Below are 23319 nucleotides of genomic sequence, written 5' to 3' on the forward strand. Positions count from 1 at the left end.
GGTGGGTTTCTGACATAGTTGTCATAAGAAAAATATAACCTTCCTCTGTTTATTGCAATTACCTTACTTGACTGACTTACTGTTATTGCCACTTAATGTTCCTAATAATTTGTTAGCATTCCTACAGTGGGATGGCCTTATATTTTCAAGGGTTGATCCAAAACCCAGCAATGTTAAGGAAAATCTTTCTATTGATCTAAATAAGTAGCTAGCAACCTTTTACAACCCACAAGCCAGAACAACTTAGCTCTGGTCCAGTGCAGGCCAGGAGGCTTTCCCCATGCCCATGCTGGGTCCAGGCAGATGGGAGCTGCACCCACGCCACTGCTGCTTCTCCCAGCTCCCTATTAGGGAATAGCTGTGGTTGGGATGTAGCTTCTGGCTAGTGGGTAGCTGCACCGGGACCAGTATATACAAACTGTATGTGTTGCTGCTGCTTCTCCCTGCTCCCCCTTCCCCCAACACAGCTGTAGTACAGGTCCATCTAAACATTGCCCAACCCTACTGCAGCTCCCCACCAGCTGGAACCTGTGCTTGCACCACAGCCGCGTGTGGGGAAGAAACGGTAGCAACGTGGATGCAGTTTGCAGATACCTGATCCTGGTGCAGCTACCCGCAGGCTGGAGGAGCCAGGGAGTGAAGGGGGTGGGAGAACCAGTCATGGCATGGGTGCAAACAAAGCCTCATGCTACTGATATGCTGCTAAAACTATCTAACCTGTGGCAGGCTGGAGATAGGAGGGCAGGGAGAAGTGACAAGAGCACAGGAGCAGCTGGAAGCTGCTTGGCCCCAACACAGCTCCTTGCTGCCTAGGAATAGGCACAGGTGTGAGCCTTTCAGTGGCTCTGTGGGATGAATCTGGCCCACAGGCTGTATGTTGCTGATCCCAAGCCCAAATTGCTAAATTGACATTCTGGAAGTTGGGAGTGTATTTGGGTTATACCAGAGACTTCTTGTGTGCTCATGAGCAAACATATCTTCTATGTTTTGTTTTCCCTATCTAAAATATGAGGATTATAGCTTTTTGATGTTAGTAAAGTGTAATGGAAAATCCTACATAAATACAAAGCATTGTCAACAAACTAAATATTGTCACCTCTAAGCCCTATCAGACAACTATGATTAAGTAATTCTATTACATATTAGGTATTAAACTAGATCTTGAACTCTTGCTGTATTTGATGCTGCATTTGGTTTATTATTGCTCTGTCATGTCTTTTCTGGGAGCACAGAAAAATAATAAGGGGATGATGTAACTTAATAATGGAGTCCTCTTTTATTAACCCCAAGGAACTTCTGCTAGGAACTTCTGAGAGTGTCCCATTCCTGATACTCCAGTGTAGGCTGAGTGGGAAGGGATAGTTATTTCTTGTATCTGAGGGGACAGCTGGAAACCAGTTGCCATCTTTCAAAACCCTGAAGCATAAGTAAATAAACTTCATTTTTTGTATAAATATAGAAGTAGTAAGATTTTCTCGTGATATATAAAGATTTAAACTTAGTTTTGCTTTGTTTAAACAGATAAACTTGCTGGCTTTCTATATTGTGGTTGGAACAATTTTAAAGATGCCCAATCTGTCTGTAGAAGCGACACACAGTGTGAAAGGTATGTTGAGATACTGATCCATATAACAGAGCCTCTATCCTATCACTCTAGGAGAGAGGGAGCCAGGGAGTAGCTGGCTGGCTCCAGCCCTCTGGAGGAACTGATAGGGGCAGAAGGCCCTTTAATACAATGGCTGCCTGCTCCAGGTGTGGCCAGGGCAGAGCAGCCTGTGATTGACAGGCCTGGGGTGGAAGTAGTGCATCAGGTGACCCAGAGAAGGGGTCTGAGGCCTTATATAACCATGACTGTAGCTAAGGCCAAGGGAGAGAAGGGTCTGACTGGCTGAAGAGAAAGGACTCCAGACTGCAGGGGCTGCAGAGATAAGTTTTTGGGCCATATGTTGTACCTTGTTGAAATGGTGGAACTTTGACCTGGGGTTGGGGAAATCTTTTGTCTGGGAGCAGATGTTCATATTCTGTGTTGCTTTGAAGTGACCGGAGGACTAGTCTGTGGCTGTAGGGGAGGAGGAGGTCACTGCAAAGGGTGCTAGGGGCACACAGGAGGCCTCAGCCCAGACAAAGACCTAAGACCTGAAGCAACGCCCCCATCCCCCGCCCCGACCTCTAGGGGCAGCCTCCCTGTCCAATTAAAACACCAAGGTGTGGTAGACAAGCTGACAGGGTGGGACCTTGAGATGCCAGAGGGGGCAAGCAAGGTGGGATCCAGGCAACTGCTAGGGGGTGACTTGGCCGCCCTAGGGCCAGACGCGATACAATCCGTCATTGGCCTCTCACACAATGAATAGCTACAGAATCAAATTTGGAGATAGTGTGTTCCATTTTACAAAATATTTTGAAGCATCATCTGTCCCCTGTGACCTATGACATGCTGCAATCTCAATAGAGGGTGGATAGTGTAGAATTTTATATGTATTTGTACAAATCATTCATCTTCTCAACCTGATTTGATTCATTGTTCCATGCTGATCACTAATGCATTTGAGCTCCTTTCACTGGTACTTTTATACCCTTGTTCATCACTAACCTTAGGTGCTTAGACATGGATACTAATAAGATGCCTTGTGCCACTTTCAACTTTGCCTCTTCCTCAGCAATCCTCACATTTGTCATGTGCAGTCTAATTATTGCAATTTTTTCTCCCACATTTAAAGGAGCAAAGCACATATGATCCAGATTGTCTCCTCTTTGGAATAAGACACTATCATCAGTAGCATAACCAAAAGCAGGGTAATTGTGACAGGAGCCCCAGGCACCACTTCAGTGCATGGCATGAAAATAGCCACCACTTCCACAAAGCTGCCCTGACATCACTTTACAGATGTCTGTAATCTCCATTTCCTCCCAATTTTCTGTAGTAGTAGTAGTTTATTTACAGCTTTCACCAAAACAGTATAATAAAGTGAACAATAAAATTTTATATAAGACTTGGAACACATCATTTATATCAATCGTATTTTTACTAAAAACATACAATAAGATTATCTATTCTACCAATTTATACAGTTATTCAAACAAAAGAAAATATTTAATTATCTAAAATAAGAGGTAAAATGAAGCAACGAACGATAAAACAGGACAGGACAAATTCTATTTGATTTTGGCCCTTATTGTTTGTGCAAATAACACAGATACACCTAAGAAGTATAAGACAGGCTCCAAAGTATTAGAAAGACACCATATTGTTTTTTCCTCATTAGCCCAATATTTAGTTTTCCCATTAATGGAGAGAGCCATTTCCCTCTTACGTCTTCAAAAACGTACAAGACCACAAATAATGATTTAAATCAGCAGTCTCATTCTTCACACAAGAGCATATTCTATTCAAATATGGAATCTGACACCATCTGCCCATGACAACTGCAGATCTCATTAGCATGAATCTTAATTTAGCGATGGCCTCTTGCTCTTTGTAGTTTTGCATCACAGACACATAGGCTTCTGGGACAAAGAAGTGTTTTATTAATTTTAAAGAAAGGGGACATTCGAGACAGACTCACTGCCAGCATATCCATCTGCATGCTGACATCCTTGCGCAAGCAAGGCCCTATGAGGAGAGACTGAGAGACCTAGATCTCTTCAGCCCTTGCAAGAGAAGGCTGAGAGGTGATCTTGTGGCTGCCTATAAATTCATCAGGGGAGGGCAGCAGGGAATAGGAGATGCTCTATTTATTGGGACACCCCCCTGGAGTAACTAGGAACAATGGCCACAAATTGACGGAGAGCAGATTTAGGTTGGACATTAGAAAGAACTTCTTCACAGTAAGGGTCGCCAAAATCTGGAATGAGCTTCCAAGGGAGGTGGTGCTCTCCCCAACCTTGGGGGTCTTTAAGAGGAGACTGGACAAGCACCTAGCTGGGGTTGTCTGCCCAGGGCAGGGGGTCAGACTCGATGACCTACTGAGGTCAGTTCTGACCCTAACATCTATGAATCTATAAGGTATTTAAAGGAAGATACTACCACCTCTAGATTCCTTTCCTGTAAAAACCGATCCCATTTCCTTCCTTCATTTCCAAAGACAGTTACACTGGTTTTGGTTGTATTGATTTCTAACCTATTGGAGTTCTAGTACTGTTGAAAGGAATCTAATAATCTTTGAAGACCTATTTGAAATTGTGACAGAATTAATGTATCATCTGCATAAAGCAGGAGAGAGATGTGATCATTCAAAATCATGGGTAATTGGAATCGATTCCTTGTTAGAATCTGTTTTAAATCATTCAAGAATAAGTTGAAAGTCAGTGAAGCAAGCAGACATCCTTGCCATACCCTGTTTTAGTTGGGAAACTATTGGATAGGGCACTGCCAATTCTATTACGCACATTTGATGCTGTTTTTGAATAGCAAGTGACCATTAATTGTAGGAGAGCTTTGTCTATTGATGTTGTTGCCAGTTTCTTTTATAATTTGAATCTGTCTATGGAGCCAAAGGCTTTCTTGAGTTCTATGAAGACTTCATATAGATAATTTTGCCTTTTAATATATATAGATGACAGATAATGCAATGCCAAGCAGTGGTCCATGCAGGACTAGTCTTCTCTAAAACTAGCCTGCTCTTCTCCCAAAATATTACTTTCAGAGATCCATGTCTAAAGGTGAAAAATAAATATCTCCAAAGTATTTTGGCAGGAATACACATAGGGCTAATAGGGCGATAAAATGCAGGAGCTCTCTTGTCACCATTTTTAAAAACTGGGACTATTATACGTTCATTCCAATACGTTGGATAAATGCATTCTAAAATAATTATATTAAAAATTTTGGTCAGAATTGGGCACCATCAGGCAATTAATTCCTTGAAGATTTCTGAGGAGAAAATCGAGGCCAGAGGGCTTTCCATTTCCCAGTAAGAATATATATGATCATACATGAGGTTCAGAGATGAGATAATGATCTACTTGTAGCTTAACAGATAAAATTTCCTTCAACCAGAAGCTACCATTTCCTTCACCATCTTCAGAAAAGTGGTTAAACTTGTTTTTAAAAAAACAAGACTCACATATCTTCAGGGATATATGCATCAGGAATTACATTAAACACTTTTCATTCCATTTTCTAAGCTTTAATCTCATTCTACAAGGCATCAGTGAACCATAATCCAGCTTCATTAGAACACCCCAAAGTACACTAGTTGTGTTTTGTGAGACGATAGATAAAGAAGGTCCAGGGAAAAAGCAAGATACATTCCAAATGTTTGCTTGGTTTGGTTTTAAGAATTGGTTTTGGTAAGATTGGTTTTGCAAAAAAATGCATCTGGCTATGTTCTCTAAAATTAGTTTGAGCTTTGGCTTTTCCAAGTACCATTCTAGCAATCAGGGCTTCCAGTGAGACAAAGAGTAGAGCCCAATTTGAACCTATGTCATGGAAAGAAAGATATAGATTACATTTACGTGTTGCTCAGATGCTTTTGGAGGTATGGTAGAAGTGCTAAGCCATGAGAACTGTAAAATACTCCCTAATGCAGACCAAGGAATCAGCAGGCAACCTGAAATTCATGTCAGGAATTAGTTGCTTAATTTCAATAATCATGGGACCTTTCCTGATTCACGAGTTTAATTTTCTTTTATTATGAGTTTGTTAATTTTTTCATATCTGGTGTAAGTTAATAATGTTACATGTTTTCTTTCCAAATCAGTATTTTATTTATAGCCAATATCACAGAGCACATTTCAACAATTAACCTACATTTGTTGTCTCCTACAGAACAGAAGAATTCAAGTTTCTTCTGCTATAATGAACCACCAGATGAGGCTTTAAAGCCTAACGTAATTAAATTATATCTTACTGAGCAAAACTTAGTAAGTTCCCTACTATAGGTTGATAGCTACTGCTTGCAGTTGTTCAGTACATGTAGACAGAAATATAGCACTACTATTTACTGCCTTACCTGTATAAATTGAAAATTGTGAATGAATCATCACTGAAAGTTGAAGCGGTTACCACATGTGTAAACTTTTATATATAAAATAAGGTTTTCACTAAGAATGAAGGTATTCTTATTAGTTGTTCTCTGTCTTGAGTAATGACCGTAAGGATGAGAAATGACCTATAGTTTAGAGCAGAGGTGCCCTACCTTTTGGCCCCATAGGCCAGATGAACAGTATCAGGCAGGGTTCAAATTACACTTTGACTCTTGAGGGCAGTGGGGGGTCTGCAAAAAAAAAAATTGGGCTGCCCATCATGATGCCCTAATAAAATCGGAGAGCCTCCAGGTTATGATTTTCAAATCTTACAAGGGGGCTCTTGTCTCTTATGGTGGGGCTCAGCCACCCTCGCTGCCCCCATAATTCAAACCCTGGTATCAGGCTGGTCTGCAGGCAGGATCCAGTCCACAGGCCAGACCCTGTTACATGGGGGACCAGAGAGGCCAAAATCCCTTCATGAGGGATTTAGAAATTTGGTGGCAAGTGAGCAGTGGCAGTGTTAATTTCCTGCATTCCCTGGCTGCTAACTTTCTGGACTCCCCTCAGACTGAAGCCTCTCAGGCTGAGCAACATGGCTCTGTGGGTTGGCTTTGCCCTTTGGGCCAGGATTTGAGCACCCCTGACTTAGAGCTAGGCACTGATCAGATGTCATTCTAAAGGTACTTTCCGTTAGATTTGTTACATTTTATTGAATTTAATCGGATGTCTCAATGACAAGATAATCTGATCTTTCTTAATATGTCCATTTTTCATAGGGGTACTTTTGCTAATAAAACCATGTTTGGAGTAGGTTCACTCCAAATGAGCCACTCCTGTTCTATGATTTCATTAGCAATGTGACACCTTGGAACACTGCACACGAAGTACTTTTTAACATCTATTTGGGGTCACGTGTACTTTTACTTGATATAGTCCTTTTGTTAAATACAAGGTATATTTTCTATTGTTGCAACACAAAAGCTGCAGGGTTGCATTTTGTCTTGTCATATTATATACCATTAGTAAGCTTGCCATGGTTCAGAATCACACAGCCTGCTCTTGATTTTAAAACTTAAACCTCTACTTTGTAAGTGTATAATTGTGAAACTATAGTCACTTGCAAGTATAGTTTTTTGCATGTTTGCAGGTGTAAATTTGATCACTTGTTTGTACAGTGGAATGACACTTTTCTACATAATTTGTTTTTTTCATGCAATAACTGTGTACAAATAATAGCAGGTGTGCCTAAACTTCACATATACAAGTGACTGTATATACAAAGTTGCTTGCACGCAGAGAGCTGTGTTTTGAAAATAATCTCTTAATGTGTACAAACACATAGGGTTTTGTATTTAATTTTATTGAAAGTACCTGTGTTCAATAGCATCAGACTTGCTCGGTTGCCTGTGTTCTGATATTAATATCCTCAGGTCATTCTAAAGGTTAGAGAGCATCAGTGTCTGATGCCCATAGTTGCATTGATGCTAAGCTTCTGGTGTGCATTGGGGCAATAACTGGGAAAGTATCATTGGTCAGTGTTATTTGGCTTTACAAATACATATGTATAAACAAAATCAATTGTTATTTTGCTGAACTTTGTTTGTTTTTTTAAGTTTTGCTTGTTTTAGCAACATGGTGGAAATTTTCCAACATAAAAATTAGTGTTTTTTTGTCCCCAAAGAAAATCAGCTGTTATGTATATGATGTAAATCTGGAAGATACTTTGGAGAACAGAAGGAGGCTTTTGCTATTATATACATCAGCAGGACTTACACCCAGCATTCAGATCTTCAACAGTACCTATTCTAAAGTCTTCTACTTCAAAATGAAACTGGTAAAATTCCAGGGTTTCCCAAAATTCAATCATTGTTGATAAAAACAATTATATAAGTAATGGGCTGCATCAATAATAGAAGTAATTCATAGATTCATAGATGTTAGGGTCGGAAGGGACCTCAATAGGTCATCGAGTCCGACCCCCTGCATAAGCAGGAAAGAGTAAGACCCCCAGGGTAGGGGAGAGCACCACCTCCCTTGGGAGCCCGTTCCAGACCCTGGCCACTCTAACTGTGAAGAAGTTCTTCCTAATGTCCAATCTAAATCTGCTCTCTGCTAGCTTGTGGCCATTATTTCTTGTAACCCCCGGGGGCGCCTTGGTGAATAAATACTCACCAATTCCCTTCTGTGCCCCCGTGATGAACTTATAGGCAGCCACAAGGTTGCCTCTCAACCTTCTCTTGCGGAGGCTGAATAGATCCAGCTTCTCTAGTCTCTCCTCGTAAGGCATTATTGTCTGCATTACAATAGTACCTACCATCAGAAGCCCTACAGTCAGGAATGAGGCCTCAATATTATAGGAGCTGTACTTCTTTAACTTTCTTCCTCCCCTACCAGACAGTCAAAATTAGCTTTAGCTTTTCATGTTAGAAGCAAAACCAGAAAAAAATCTGCTTAGGTAAGGTTGAGTCCAATTTAACCCGTCATTCTTAGTATTTTTTTTAAGTTTGGGGATGAAGGAGGGAGAATTGGAGCAAAAGTTGAAATAATACAGAAAGGATTATGAGAGAGGTGAAGAAAAGTGGTATCAAATAATAGAGCGTCATAGCAGGGAAATATGACACAGAAGGATTGAAGAGAAACTAGAAGAGTTACAAGTTTGCTAAGAAGGTGCACAAGGCTGGGATGTGAATGGAATGGCAGAATCCTCCCCACATAGAGAAAAGTAGGTGCTACAACCTTTCAGAGCTTCATGTGTTTCTGAATGTATGATTTGAACAGCAGAATTAAATCCAGAATGAATAGAAAATTGAGGTTCCAGTTTCCCCACATTTTGTTCAGCCTTTACACAGATTCCAAAGCAGAAAAATGCAGTCCACAAGATGTCAAGACCTTAAGACAATAGTTAATCTTTTGACAAAAATGCATGAGAACATCTGTGAGTGATCCATGCTGTTGAATCCAAATTGTAGTCCTGATATAGTTCAAGATGACTCTAGCGCAGTGGTTTTCAATCTGTGGTCTGCGGACCTCTGAGGGTCCATAGACTATGTTATAGAATCATAAAATCATAGAAGTAGGGACGGAAGGGACCTTGTAGATCTTCAGGTCTGACCCCCTGCCTGGGCAGGAAGAAAACTGGGTTCAAATGACCCCAGCCAGGTAGGCATCAAGCTGCTTCTTAAAGACCTCCAGGGTAGGAGCCAGCACCACTTCCCTTGGAAGTTGGTTCCAGATCCTAGCCGCCCTAACTGTGAAGTAGTTCTTACAGATGTCTAATCTAAGCCTACACTCCAACAACTTGTGGCCGTTATTCCTTGGTGTGCTGGGGGGGCGCTAGGGGAAACAAGGTCTCCCCCAAACCCTTCTGGTCCCCCCTAGTGAGTTTATAGATGGTCACCAGGTCCCCCCTCAGCCTTCTCTTGTGAAGGCTGAACAGGTTCAGGTCCCGTAGCCTCTCATTGTAGGGTCTGCCCTGCTGCCCCGGATCATGTGGGTGGCCCTCCTCTGTACCCTCTCAATGTTGTCCACATCCCTCTTGAAGTGGGGTGCCCAGAACTGGACACAGTACTCCAGCTGCGGCCTGACCAGTGTCGCGTAGAGGGGGAGGATCACCTCCTTGGCCCTACTTGAGATGCACCTGTGGATGCACGATAAGGTCCGGTTGTCCCTGCTGATCGTGACCTCACATTGTTGGCCCATGTTCATCTTGGGATCAGTGATGACTCCAAGATCCCTTTCTGCCTCCATGCTCTTAAGAAGGGTGTCCCAGGGGAGCTGGGGTTACAGGAGGGCCCCAGGCCAAAGGAGAGCCTCACTTACCTTCTGCAGAGCCCGAAGAGCAGGAGGAGATGTGCGCGGTGAAACTGCCATCACAGCTGATCAGCCACACTTATATTCAGCTGCAGCCGGGCAGCGTGAGCAGGAGACGCTGCCCGGCGGAAATAAAAAGCTGCCCCGAGGATGCGGTGGGGCGGCGGATGAGCGGAGGATCGTGGAGGGATCCCTCACCCAGAGGGGCTCAGCTGCTGCGTCAGGCAGCGTGGGAAGTCAGGGGCGGAGCCAGGAGAGGCGCCAACAGTGGAGCCGACAGAGTCGGCAGTGACGCCGACAGCAGAGCCGGCAGGAGAGCCAGCAGTGAGGCCAGTAACAGAGCCAACAGAGTTGGCAGTGACACCGTCAACGGAAGCGGCAGCAAAGCTGGGAACGACACCGGTGAAGGAGCTGGCAGCGACCCCTGCAACAGGGCTCACAGAGAAGCCAGGAGAGAAGCTCCAGCAGCAGCACCTGCAGCGGAACCAGCAGTGGTACCGGTGGAGGAGCCGGTTACAGACGCAGGGAAGGTAGCGTCGGGCAAGCAAGCGCTGGGATCAGAATGCGAGCCTGCAGTAAAGCCTTGGAGAGGAGGTAACAGGGGCGGCCAACGGGGATCCCCCATCGGGTGTCGCCGGAGGGCAGCCAAAGACCCCAAGGAGGGACGGGACAAGTGGCGGACAGGGCCCACTACAGCCCTAGGATAAAAGGCTGGGACTCAATGCCTGAGTAGGGCAAGCCACCAGGGCTGAGTAGCTTGGCACAGGGGGATCCACAGGGCCCATAGGCCAGGGGCATCCTTCGTGGCCTCCTGGCCCTGTAGCCTTAGTGCTCCAGCTGTCACGGTGGTGGGAATTGCACGTTAAGTCACAGGTTGGTTGGGTTAGGGCATTAGGAATTTGGATCGGTGGGACCCGGTCCGAGGACTTCAAAGTCTGCACATCAAGGCATGAAGACACTGGCACGTAGCTGGCAGGCCGCAGGAAGAGGTCGGGCAGAGCCAAGAACGCCTAAGGGGCCCGAAGACCGGCAACCCAAGGTGACGAGTGGCCGGGGTGTAGGGGAGGTCGGAGCCCCGTGAGTGCCCACCGGGAGGTGTGATGATCCTGGAGGCTGCCTCGAAGGGGACCCCCTCCACTGAGGTAACATTCAAAGTCGTGGCAGGCGAGTCAAGGGAATCCCTTGACGTCAAGGTCTGGAATGGGCTCCCAAGGGAGGTGGTGCTCTCCCCTACCCTGGGGGTCTTCAAGGGGAGGTTAGATAAGCATCTAGCTGCGGTCATCTAGACCCAGCACTCTTTCTTGCCTATGCAGGGAGTCGGACTCGATGATCTATTGAGGTCCCCTAATCGAACAGAGGTGGGCACAAAGGGAGTTTTCTATCTTATAAGTGTGCTGCTGGTTGCTACTGCCCAAGTGCAGCACCCTGCACTTGTCAGTATTGAAATGCATCCTGTTTTTGTTAGCCCACCCCTGCAACCTATCCAGGTCTTGCTGCAGTCTTGACCTCTCTGCTAATGTGCCCACCTCACCCCAAATTTTGGTATCATCAACAAATTTGAACAGGTTGCTTTTCACCCCGTCATCCAAATCGCTGATAAAGAAATTGAACAGTGCGGGCCCAAGGACTGAGCCCTGGGGGACTCCGCTGCCCACTTCCCCCCAGGTTGAATATGACCCATCCACCACCACCCTCTGAGTACAACCCTTCAGCCAATTCACAATCCATCTGACCGTGTAGGCATTGATGCCACAGTCACTTAGTTTTTTAATGAGGATGGGGTGGTCGACAGTGTCAAAGGCCTTGCTGAAGTCCAGAAGACTACATCCACAGCGACACCTGCATCCAATGCTTTTGTGACCTGATCGTAAAAGGCAATCAGGTTGGTCTGACATGATCTGCCCCTAATGAAACCATGCTGGTTGCCCTTGAGCATCATCCCCAATGCCGGCCCATCACAGACCCATGTCTAAGGGATCTGCAAAAGATGATTATGATCAATCAGAAATATGTCAATACCCATGCTTACAATTCAAAGGGGTTCACACATCCATTCAAAATTTCCAAAGGGGTCCATTCAAAAAATGTTAGGAGTCTGCAAATGAAAAGAAGTTGAAAACCACTGTTCCAGTGCTTCAACAAAGACCTTATCTATATATACAAGCTTTGCTGATTTAACTACACTGGTATAATTAATGCAGTGAAATTACTCTATTGTGATATAGTGACATTGGTACAAAGTTATATTTAACTAGCTGTTCCCACAGAAAAGGGAGTTAGCTACACTGACATAAATCTAATTTATACTGGAATAACTGTGTCCATGCTAATGATCTGGAATTGTGTAATTGTTTTGGCAATGCTATCACATCCATAAACTCATCTAGTTGTACTGGTAAAACTTTGGGATGGATTTTTAGTAATCTTTATGCATGTTAATGGCACTTACCCAGCCAAATAAAAGGCATTTTTGGCACTTGTAACAGAATCACAAATTATATGCCTTTGCAGTATGAACTTGTAAGCTAAACAGGCTGTGCAGTGCACTAGCTAGGCAGATCTACATTTGTGCAAATACTGAGGAGGAGGGCTGTCCCATGTTTTAGCCCCAATAGTTGTATGGTTAGGGCAGTCCCAGGCAGCAGGGGACCTGTTCTAAGCCCCCCTCATCCAGAGTGGGGTTGAACCTGGGTTACTCTGACTTCTCAGCATAGTGCTAAAATCTCCACACCTCAGGCCAGTCATTATCTAGTCTTCTCCCTAACATTCCCTTTAAAACTGAGCTACTGTCCCTGAATTTAATAGTCACTAGATAAAATGCATGGAAAGCAGTACAGTGAGAGGTTGTTGTCCTATTGGGAGCAAAGGTTCAGGATAGAATCCAAGGCCTGCTCCCTTCCAGATTAGCATCCAGTTGACTCAGCCACATTCCCTCTGGTGGGTTATTTTCCTCCTAGACCCACATATTTTCCTCTCTGGGCTATTCAGGAGGCCAACTTCAAAGAAAATGCTGAAGAAGATGCTGGGTGACCAACACACAGCACATGTGCCACAGTTGGCATGAGCAGGCTCTCTGTATGGTATTTAGCAGATTGGGGAAGGAGCAGGGAACACAACAACAGATAGGGCAGAAAGCAGAGCAACAGATCAGGCAGGATAAAGGGATCAGAGTGGCACTTGGAGGATTAACGAGGATATGCTCGCATGAAGGTTGACCCCCACTGATCTAACCTATGGTGTGATACTTAGAACACTCTGCTAAGAAGCTGAAGGAGATGGGTTTAAACTCTCTCTGGATGAGGTAGGGGATTGGAGGGTGGGGCACAGAAAACCAGGTCTCCTGATTCCTAGGTGAATGCCAAAACCTGGGAGGGTCTTCCTCCTCCATATTTTTTCCAGGTCTTAGGTCCAATGTGCATGTACATAACTGCATATGTGCTGAGCTAATGCATAGCCTACTGAGCATGCGTGGCAACTATGTGAACAACTATGTATCCACTAGCCAATTGCCCGTCAAGAATGAGGGGGGCAGGGGAGAGGGGGCTGGGATGGAGTGCCACCACCTAACGCCCCATGCTGCCGCTGTTCTGCCTCCTGCAGGGAGTGGGGTGGGGGAACTGAGGCCAGTGCTGCTGGCCTCGGCTCCCTGACCTGCTGTCTGATCCTTAGCACCGCTTGCAGAGAGCGGGGTGGGCTGGCCTGGGCTCCCCCACCCCCTGCCTGGTCCTCGGTACCACTTGCAGGGAGCAGGGTGGCGGGGCCAAGACCAGAGGTGCTGACCTCGGTTCCCCCACCCTCTGTCCAGTCCTTGGCTTCAGAATAATGGCAGCACTCCCCCATGCTTGGAGCACTCTGATTAGCTGTTTCCATCAGCCAGTCAGAGCACGAATAAAGTGTTACGGACAGACAGACAGACAGACTTAGGCTTTTATAATATTAGAATATTCTATGGGTAAGAGAGGATAATAGAACCTCAAACTGTATTTAAATACAAAAATGCCACTCAACTTGACTGAGCAAGTGCCATTTAGGTGCACAAATGGTAACAGATTTTTGGCCTTGGTGTTTATACCATGACAAAATTCCTGTTTTTATATTCAGGGGATGCTGCAGAGACAGCTGTAAAACTAATCAGAAGCATGTGCTTCCAAGGGAACTGCTTGTCCTCAGTTGAAAATATGGGCTAGTTTATAAACAGGATATAACAGATTAAGGAACAGTTAGTTAGAATGCTCCAAGAGTTCAGTGAACTAAATGCTTCCCTAACGTAGCTCCATTAGCCGCGCCACAGTATAGTGTCAGTGAATGTCATCCAGAGAGTTTTACAGCTGTAAACTCTTACTCTAATTCTTGCACCTATTATTGCTGCAATAACTAGTGGAAGATTAGCCACACCCTTATATGCATATTTAAAAATTGATCCTTCCTATATTGAATCCTCTATTGCAACCTTAAAATGCATGGAGATGGAGCAAGGTCAATTACAGTCCTGCAGTAAAATACTAAGATACAACCAAAGTTAAAAATCAGTGGGAAAAAAAGAGTGTGGGGATGGGATGTATCCATCATTCACATATAGGATTAAAATGCATGTATTGTAATGATGGGCCGCATCTATACAAGATGCTGACTGCTCAGTAGCTCGTTACTACAAAGCGTGACACATCACTACTGTGCAGTAGTAATGAGCTACTGTACAGTCAGCGTCACCAAGAAGCCATGTAGGGATGCTACTACACAGAAATTTAGTACTTGTGTATGCGCAATTGGGCCAGTGGTGATGCCTAGGGGGTGCACGGAGGTGCAAGTGCACCCCCTGAAAGCGCTGGTGCACCCCATGTCAGGCCATGCTCCCTGTTTAGGTGGTGGGCATGGGAGCAGGCAGGAGCGCCAGTGGCCCCCCCCCACAAATGCTGGACAGGGAGCGGGGCCACCTGCAAAAGCCACCATGCCACTTCTGGAAGTGGCTGTGGGACTTCCAGAAGCAGTGTGGCTGCTTTTTGGTGAGTGAGATTACCCATGGGGGGACCCCCTGGCCCCCAGTCAGCATGATTGGCTGCTGGGGGACCCCTCCTGGGGCAGTGAGATTGGCCTTGGAGGACCAGTCGCTGACTGGTGTCAGGGGGGCATGTGCCCCCCCTCCCCCCCCCGACTCAAGAGGCACCAGTTGTCCGTGAACTGAGCAATCAGTGTCTCATGTAGATGCAGCTACTGTGTACTATAAAAGAGAGAGTCAGGTACTTTGCCTAACTACACTTCTGTCATTACACTATATGATTTAAGCCAAAGGTTTTACATTCTTAAAAATAAAAATGTTTATCTTGGAGTCATAGAGAAGTAATATCTTTCATTGGCATTTTTTTTAAATAAAAGGAAGAAAATCAAACGACTTGGACTATTGATATCCCCAGACAAAATATTACATATAATACAGGTAAGAGCTATTTTTCTAGATACCTTTTCCTGTCAATGTATTTATTCCAATAGAAATTTCTGTTTCTTATTTCTATTACATTACTAAGTTCACCCATCTTTTCCACCTTAAAGAATTTCATCTCCTCCTTGGACCACTCAGTTCAGTGTATATCATGCCTGCATATAGTGGTCTCACAACCATTCTAAAAATAGTTAGTTTGGTTAATTTTTCCTTATAAATTAATATTTATGTTATTTTTCCTTTTTCATTGTCAAAATCTTTTTGATACTGAGAAATACAATTCTAAATATTTAAATGAGAACTGAAGGTGCTTAAAGCTTAACAAATTTGGTCAGACTATTTAATGATCTTGACTTTAGGCACTTATTTTTTAATACATTTTCTATTGATTATTCCTTCCTGCTTGAGGTTTCATCCCTTTGAGGTACAAAATCACAATGGCATGTAATGGTACAAATGTTCGATATTACTATCATCTGAGGTTTGTTTGTTTTTTAATTACAACTTCCTATGCTTATTTCTTCTATTAAATATTGGTTTTTTTCCCTATTGATTAGCTTTTATTTTCCCACTGGTTTTTTTTCTATATTTTTGTTTTTTTCTAACATTGCCAGGTATTTGTCAGTTGTCACTTGTAATTACAGAACCTCCTAATTTATTGTCCATTAATTTAATTAACATTTTGCTTATTTCCACTTCCACATCATTAGTGAAATGGCAAATAAGCCCAGCAAACACTGATCACTAGGACATCACAGTACATAGTCCACAGCTCCATACGCTGTAGTTCATCATGTCTCTCAGCTGGCTGTCCTTCAGCTGTCTTTCATTCTTTCACAATGTTTGCATCCAAAATTATGACAATAAATATTTGACTAGGAGATTGTGAGACCGTGGATCAAAAATCTAAGTACATATTTCATATTATATTCTGTGTATATATATATAACTGCCTCATTATATGAAATGTTGAGTTATGCAGCTACATAATAAGTACGCTTTAGGATGGATCCTGATGCTTCCTACTCAAATTTTATTCTGTCCTTCTTGTGGCGGAGGTGGGGAACAAAAGTCCTCGTTGACTTCAATAAGAATTTCAACTGAATAATGACATTTGACCATTTTGTAAACAAAAAATCATGGAGTGGAGTCAATCCTTTCACAAAAGTCCATGGGGAAGTACTGCATTAAGATAGGCCAAATTATGGAAAAAAAATTCTGTGAAATGGTTTTTCTACTGTGTTGTTTTTTTTTAATAAAGCAAAAGCTGTCCTGACATGTTTACTTTATGTTCAACCAGATGTTGCTTCAATAGAGGAATGGTTTGTAAACTTCATGATGCATTATGGATTAAACAAGTTTACAACTAAAGGAACTTTATTGGATACTCTTAGAGGTAAGAATCATTTGCAAAGATAGGGAATCTTGTGGAATTTCCAGATGACAAAAAAAACTACACTAAAATGAAGCTAATATCAGTTAAATGTACACTTAAAATCCAGGCATGTTAAAATATAAAGCTATACAATTAGAATATAGAAAGAAACATAACTGCCCTGCATTGAGACAGGTAGGGAACGAATATTGAAAAGTAGTCGTTGAAACGAGTTTAATATAATGTTGGGCACAATCATTAAACATTTTAATAACATTCATACAGCAGGACAGAATTAATCTGAAGAAAGACAATTCTATCTGTGAAAAGATTTAACCATATTTATTATACGTATTTGTTCAGTTAGCGTCATTAAAAACTATCATTTCTAATTCAAGTGTAAAATCTATTGTAGAGGGGTCCTAGTCAAGCCACCTTTTATTAATATTGCCTGACACGTCTAATAAAAGGCACTGTTTTCATATCTTATAATTCTGCAAAATTAACTACCCTAAATTATTTTGTGCCACCCAGCTGCCTCAGGCAGAATATTTTGGGGAAATTTCAGCCAGATTTCATCCATTTCTAACAAGGGAGAACATCCTGGCCCTTGGCCCAGCTAGGCATCCCATGCTTCTGCTTACCAAATCCCCAGGCTACAGAGGGGCAGGAGCTGCCCCAGGGATCCCCTGCTTCCAGGTCAGCCAGGGGCAACAGACACAGTAGTTAGGTTCCCACTTCTTGCACCCAGAGGTGATCCCTGCTGAAAAGGAGGAGAGGGGAAGTGCCTGCATCGGAGGGAAATGGGTGCTGGGATTGGTAGTGGGGGGAGTCTTATCTGGATTAGAGACTCCAAAAAGTCCCTGGAAGCTGCTGCCATGGCACTGTCTTGCCTGCAGTAGAGGAGAGGGGGCTGTAACCTTCCACATGGCACTTGTGACATCTCCTGAACCTCCTCTTTTCAAATTCTTAGATCCATCCATGAACAACGATTGCCTTCTTTTAGGTACGTAGGAATGAGAATAGAAGCATGAGGAGTGGAGACTGGGGCTTGGTAGTCAAGGAGAATAGGACTAGGACAAGGAGCAAGGGCTGGAAACAATATAGGACTGTAACATAGGCATGTTGGAGGGGATAGGACAAAAGATGCAAGCTTCTGCCTATTAGAATACTCTCCCTTCCAGAGGCTGGAAGTTAACTCAAGATTCATAGGTCTCACTCTTCTGCTGTCAGCAATTATCTGTGTAACCCACTGGCAAAACGTGGATGCATCTACACAATACCATACAGCAACATTGTTACTGCACCATGCTTTAGTACTTCCTTTTGTAAGTACTAAAACATAGCTCAGTAACTGCCCATATTGTGCCGTACAGCCAGTACATGCTTAAATTTTCCCACTACATTGCTGTAGCAGCGCACTATTGTCACAACCCAAAGTTGTGAGTTTTTGTTTTGTGTGTGCTTCGGCACTGCTAAATTATGTTCCCACTAAATTGCAGCTTCTTTGCCCGGTGGAGTTCTCTCCTACAGAGTAAACCTCCGGTGCAACGGAGAATTTTCCCGCCAATTTGTAGCGCCATATAAAGAGCTTGGGTGGTTGCCGCCCAAGTTGGAGAGAGAGCAATTGGAGTTTGAGAGGGAGAGCGTGAAGATCTCTAAGCGCTGCGGATCCTTACGGACCCAACGCATTTCTTAAGAAGGCAACAGAGGTCTAAACAGCCTCTGGCCTCTCCCCGTCACCGAGCGCAATCCTAGACGTATCCCTATCCTATATACTCAAGATCCGAACCCATGGAGCTTTAACAACTCCAGGGCCAGACAGCCGAACCAAACCCATGGAGCTTCGACAACTCCGTGGGAAAGAAATTGCCGAACCCACGGAGCCTTAACAACTCCGGGGCCCAAGAACCAAATTTGTCGTAGTCCTCCAATGAGGATTTAAGCAGAGCTGAACCTGGAAACTGTCCAGCCTACACCGCGACCATCTTGGGTGTAAGTAAATAATATTTGAATCAACCAATACGCCTCTGTGACTAATTCTAGCCCGTGCGTGCCTTGCCGCCGCACGGTCTCCTCTGACCCCGCATGCCCGGGCTGCTGGCCACAGCCCGCATGCGCAAAGACGGGTCCGCTTATCGCTCCCGGCTCGCACATGGCGACATGGATGGGATTGGGAGGCGGCCCGCACAACTATAAGCCAGGGGTGCACTGCTACAGCAACAACGCAGGTCTACATGTGATCGCTAGCTATATCGCTATGTTGCCATAGTGCATTGCTGTAGGGCAACATGTAGATGTGCCCTGTGTCTCTAATTCTCCTCTCTAGTCCCAACCAAATATTACTGTCAGTAACTTTGCTGGTTTAATGTCAGAGGTTTGTGTAGAGTACCTAAATTCTAGCCCTACTGTTGAACAATATGGGTGTAAGCTTGTCAACTGCATGATGGAATTTGTTTTTTTATTTAGCTTTTTTTTAAACTTGTACAAATGCATACAAAAATGCTGGTCTTTCAAAATAAATGTTAAATTTCCAACTCTAGCTTCACAAATTAGAAAAAAACAGAAACAAGTTTGCCCATTAAACCTTAATTCAACCCCCTTATGCATTATGTCTAGGGATCTACCTAAATCATGGTGAGTAAAAGAGATTTTTGCAGGCTGTTTGCAGTGCACAGAGCCAATTTCACGGCCTTTTCATGGCGAGTCCACTCCTTGCGGCTGATTAGCTGAGGAGCCCAGTAGTCCCACACTTCATTGCTGATTGGCCAAGAGGGATGTCTGTCATACGGCCCCACCCCTCACTGATTGGCGGAGTGGGGCAGAGACATGCCGTGGACAGCCCTCTCAGCCAATCAGTGACGAGGGGTGGGGGGGTGGCCACCATCTTAGTTGCTCTTCTTTGTTCTGACAGCTCCACTCTCCACCCCCTCTGACAGGTTGCAAGGCCAGGCCTCAGCAGCCATGAGGACTGCTGGCTCCCCAGTGGGGAGCCAGCATTTTATTTTTAGTAAGTTGGGGTTTTTTTGATTTTACAGACAATGCCCAATTTTACAGTTTCTGCAAAATTGTGAATTAAGTAGGTTCCTAATTATGTCTTGTGGGGTGGTCTTTATTACATGGTCGCATTCTATTTTTATCCCAGGACCCTGCCTCATCAAGTCTCCCACACAGCGTAGTGAATGTAATCATTGTTTTTAGAATCCCTGCTTCATTGTTGTAGATGCTGGAAAGTAGGTAGTAAATGATGGAGGGGACTGCAGGAAAGGAAAGAATGGCCCATGTCTAAGAAAATGTATGCTGCCCTACAGAATTGGACTCTGTCTTTGCCTCTGCCATATAGTTCCTGTGTGATGTCAAACAAGTCACCTAAACTGAACCTGACAAAACTAGTCACTGAAGAAGATATGGTTATTCATTCTCTGTATATCCAGTTTAAGACCCTGGGAGCAAGTTCTGAACATCCTCCCCACCTCCCTCTTTTCCCCTGCAGTGCAACCAAAGCCAGTTGGGAGCTGAACCTGATTATATACATTTCTCTGTTATTGATTATTGATTATATACACTTCTCTATAATGCCAAATACTCTGAAATATTAAATCCCAGGTTAGGATCCTAAAATGAATACACACTTTTTATCTTAATCTGTGCCTTAGTTTACCACATGTAAAATGGGAATCATATCACCTTTTTCATTCTCGGTGGTTTGTGAAGATTACTTTTTAGTGTTTTTGAAATACTTGGATTCTGTAGTGATGACCACCATAGAAAAGCCCATGAGGAAATGAATAATTAGTAACAGTATGAGTAACATTATGCTGTAGGGAAGGCATAGTACCATATATTGAACAATGAGAAAACAAAATGTTGCTATGTATTTACGTGAGTACCATTCAACCTATATATCTTAAATATTTTAATATTCTACCTGCTTTATCATTTATCTAATTTTTGTTGTAAGCCACCCTAAGCCTTTTATGGGTAGGGTAGCATATATGCCTAATAAATACATAATAATAAAGCATATGAAAAAGTGGGCTGAACTAAAGTTGCAGAGGGACAACCTTAGTTTTCTCTTTTACAAACTGTTAAGAACTTAGCTTTGCCACCAACATAATGTCCTTTTTGTCTAGTTTTTGTGTATTACATTTTAACCAGCAAAGATGAGCTCTTTCCATGGCGTTTCATACAAATGTTTTTTGCTCTTGCATTACTATTACTGTTGCTACTTACCCACAGTATTTAGTCTCTTGCCAATGTTTGTCTTTTGCTTATCCTGAAATATATAGTTGGTAAATTGTTTTAAACAAAAGAACAAAAAAACAAGCATGCATTGTATTCATGCTTTGAACACATTGAGCATCTATTATTTTTTCTTCCACAGAGCCACTTCTTCAATGGCAACTGGGTGAACCAGTATCCCCTGATGAAATTAGTTCTCTAATACCTTATGTACGAGGTATCAAATTGTCAAAACGCACTTGTGCCAATGATGTGGCATTACTTGCTCTCGTATGTAATGGTACAGTTGAAGGTATGTTATATATCTATGTGTGTGCATATATGCACTGTAATGTCAACAAAGTGTAAGGCAATGAATGCCAGATAAAATAGTGGGTATATGCTGGATAGAATAGTGTGGGTTCTAAACTAGATGTAACTTCTGTTACCTTCTGTAACCAGCTGCATGAATGATGCATGCCCCCGGTGGCTGGGGGGACGGCAGTGGCAGGAGCACAGTAGCTGTAAGTGAGAGCTTCTGCAGATGCCACCGGTGGTGGCGGGGGGCTGGCAAGGGGCGGCTCTCCCCAGGAGCTGCCAATAGTGTCAGTAGCGCCTTTTTGTAGGGGGTGCACCGCCACACTCAGGGGGTGCACATGCGCCTCCTATACATCACCCCTGACCAGCTATATTATCCTCTCAAGTGTGCCTACTTAGTGAAGCTATCCAGCTCTCAGCAATCCTAGTATGTGCTTGTCTAATGTGTTTTTAAAATCTTAGGGAACAACCCTCATGCACTACTACAAGGCATAATGCCCCAAAACATCAAAAAATACCCTTTAACTTGTCACGATTTAATACATTTTCAAATAAGCACCTTTCTGCTTTCTCCCAAACTGCTAATCATGTTTGGAAAGAGCTTTCTAAACTGTTTCATTATTTTCCTTCCAATTCCTCTATAAAACTCTCGCTTGCTGTGGTACTTATAAAAAACTTAGTAGCTACCATTCTTAACCATGCCAATCAGTATTGTTTGGTTGTTTCCACAGAATGTCCTGTGTGCATCAATCTGTTGTTTCTTATTATACTGATAGTATAGAGGTGAATAACATATTGTGGCATAAAAGGAAGCAGGGTTTTACCCATTCAATTATGAGAGGCAGAGATTGTACTTTTGTGTGACTAAAATCCAAGCGGTCCCTGTGACAGGACCCGCAGCGCAGGGGTGCCCTTGGTGGACACATGACTCCTGCTCCCTCTGACCTCTTGGTGTGCCCTTTCTAGTTTTCTGCTGCCATACCTTGATGTTGCTCAAAGGGTTTGGGAGGCTTCCCCGAGAGCCCAGAGAGGATCCAGTCCATTGCAAACTTGCCACTTAAGCAATCAGTTAGAGCCCTTCTGGCCCTATTGATGTTCCAGGACACCAAATACTTTGTGTGCTGTTTGTGGCCTCCACCACCCCTATAACCATGCCCATGACTCCCAGATGTCACTCCAGATTTTCTCACATCAGCTTGTACAGGATTCAGCCCTCTTGGCCTTGGCCCACTACTGTAGCTGTGGGCTCCTAAGCCTAGGCCCACTTGCACTGGCTTGGCTCCCCAGTCTAAGCCCTATCATCAGCCACCACCTGGCCCTTGTCACCTCCTCAGGGCTCAAGCCCTAGCCTCATTCAGCCTGAGGCTGCCTGCACCCACTCTCTGGATCAAATTTTAAGCCCCTTTTTTAGCTTCCGCTTGTCCCTGTCCCTTAGCTCGAGCCCCCGCCCCTGGCAGAGTCCAACTCTGGCATGCCCCTCTGGCACTCCTGTGTTGCCTCCTAACCTCCCCTGATGGCCACTATGGGCACATCTACACATGCAAGCACATGCTCTTGCAGCAGCTCAAATTGAAGCGGTGCAAATTTGAGACAGGGCTTGTTGCCTCGGTGCACATGCCCAGACATGCACTTTGATGTGGGGCAAATTGTACCACTTGGGGCAAAATAACCCTGCCTGGCTCCTCCTGGATCTGCAGCCAGAAGGAGCTAGAGCCCAGGGCCAGCACCTGTGATGTTCCCAGCAGTATAAAAAGCTGCCCTGTCCTGACCCCATCAGTACAAAAAGCTGCCCTCTCAAGTAGCTCAGGGCTACTCACTCTCAGGAGCTTCTGGGACCTAGCCAATTGGTACCTGCAGATCCTACCCCTTGTGCCTGCTGGACTGCTGAAGCAGCCCTAAGAGTTTCCTGCACATTTTGCCCACTGCAGCAGTCTGGCAGTGGGGGCTGCTGCCTGGTTGTGACCTGCTGTGCACCTGCTAGACCCAGATGGGGACTGCTCAGCCAGTAGAGGCAGCGGGGGGCAGCAGGGCCTGGGCTGGTGCTGCTGCGGCTATCACCCAGCCCCGTGCTTTGTGGGGGGAGGGGGGGCCCAGCGACCCTGACAGCGGCTGCTAGTGCCGGTTAATGTGGGGGTGAGGGGGTTGGGATTTTTAATCTGTAGGATGCTGGGCCCAGAGGGACAGTGATCAG

General features: G+C 44.2%; 1 protein-coding gene across 1 annotated transcript in view; it reads left to right on the plus strand.

The window, feature by feature from the left end:
- The window catches only part of LOC102369699 (cation channel sperm-associated protein subunit beta-like), a gene marked incomplete at its 3' end in the record, with an annotated part of 35896 nt that extends 14773 nt beyond the window's left edge, over window positions 1-21123 (plus strand). The window contains exons 3-8 of the mRNA XM_006037401.1: window positions 1522-1606; window positions 5768-5862; window positions 7649-7801; window positions 15151-15211; window positions 16515-16610; window positions 20974-21123. Coding sequence (XP_006037463.1) covers window positions 1522-1606; window positions 5768-5862; window positions 7649-7801; window positions 15151-15211; window positions 16515-16610; window positions 20974-21123 — 640 coding nt within the window. The remainder of the gene's footprint in view (window positions 1-1521; window positions 1607-5767; window positions 5863-7648; window positions 7802-15150; window positions 15212-16514; window positions 16611-20973) is intronic.
- Window positions 21124-23319: the final 2196 nt, after the last annotated feature.

Source organism: Alligator sinensis, unplaced genomic scaffold (assembly GCF_000455745.1).
Source record: "Alligator sinensis unplaced genomic scaffold, ASM45574v1 scaffold645_2, whole genome shotgun sequence".
Classification (NCBI taxonomy): Eukaryota; Metazoa; Chordata; order Crocodylia; family Alligatoridae; genus Alligator; species Alligator sinensis.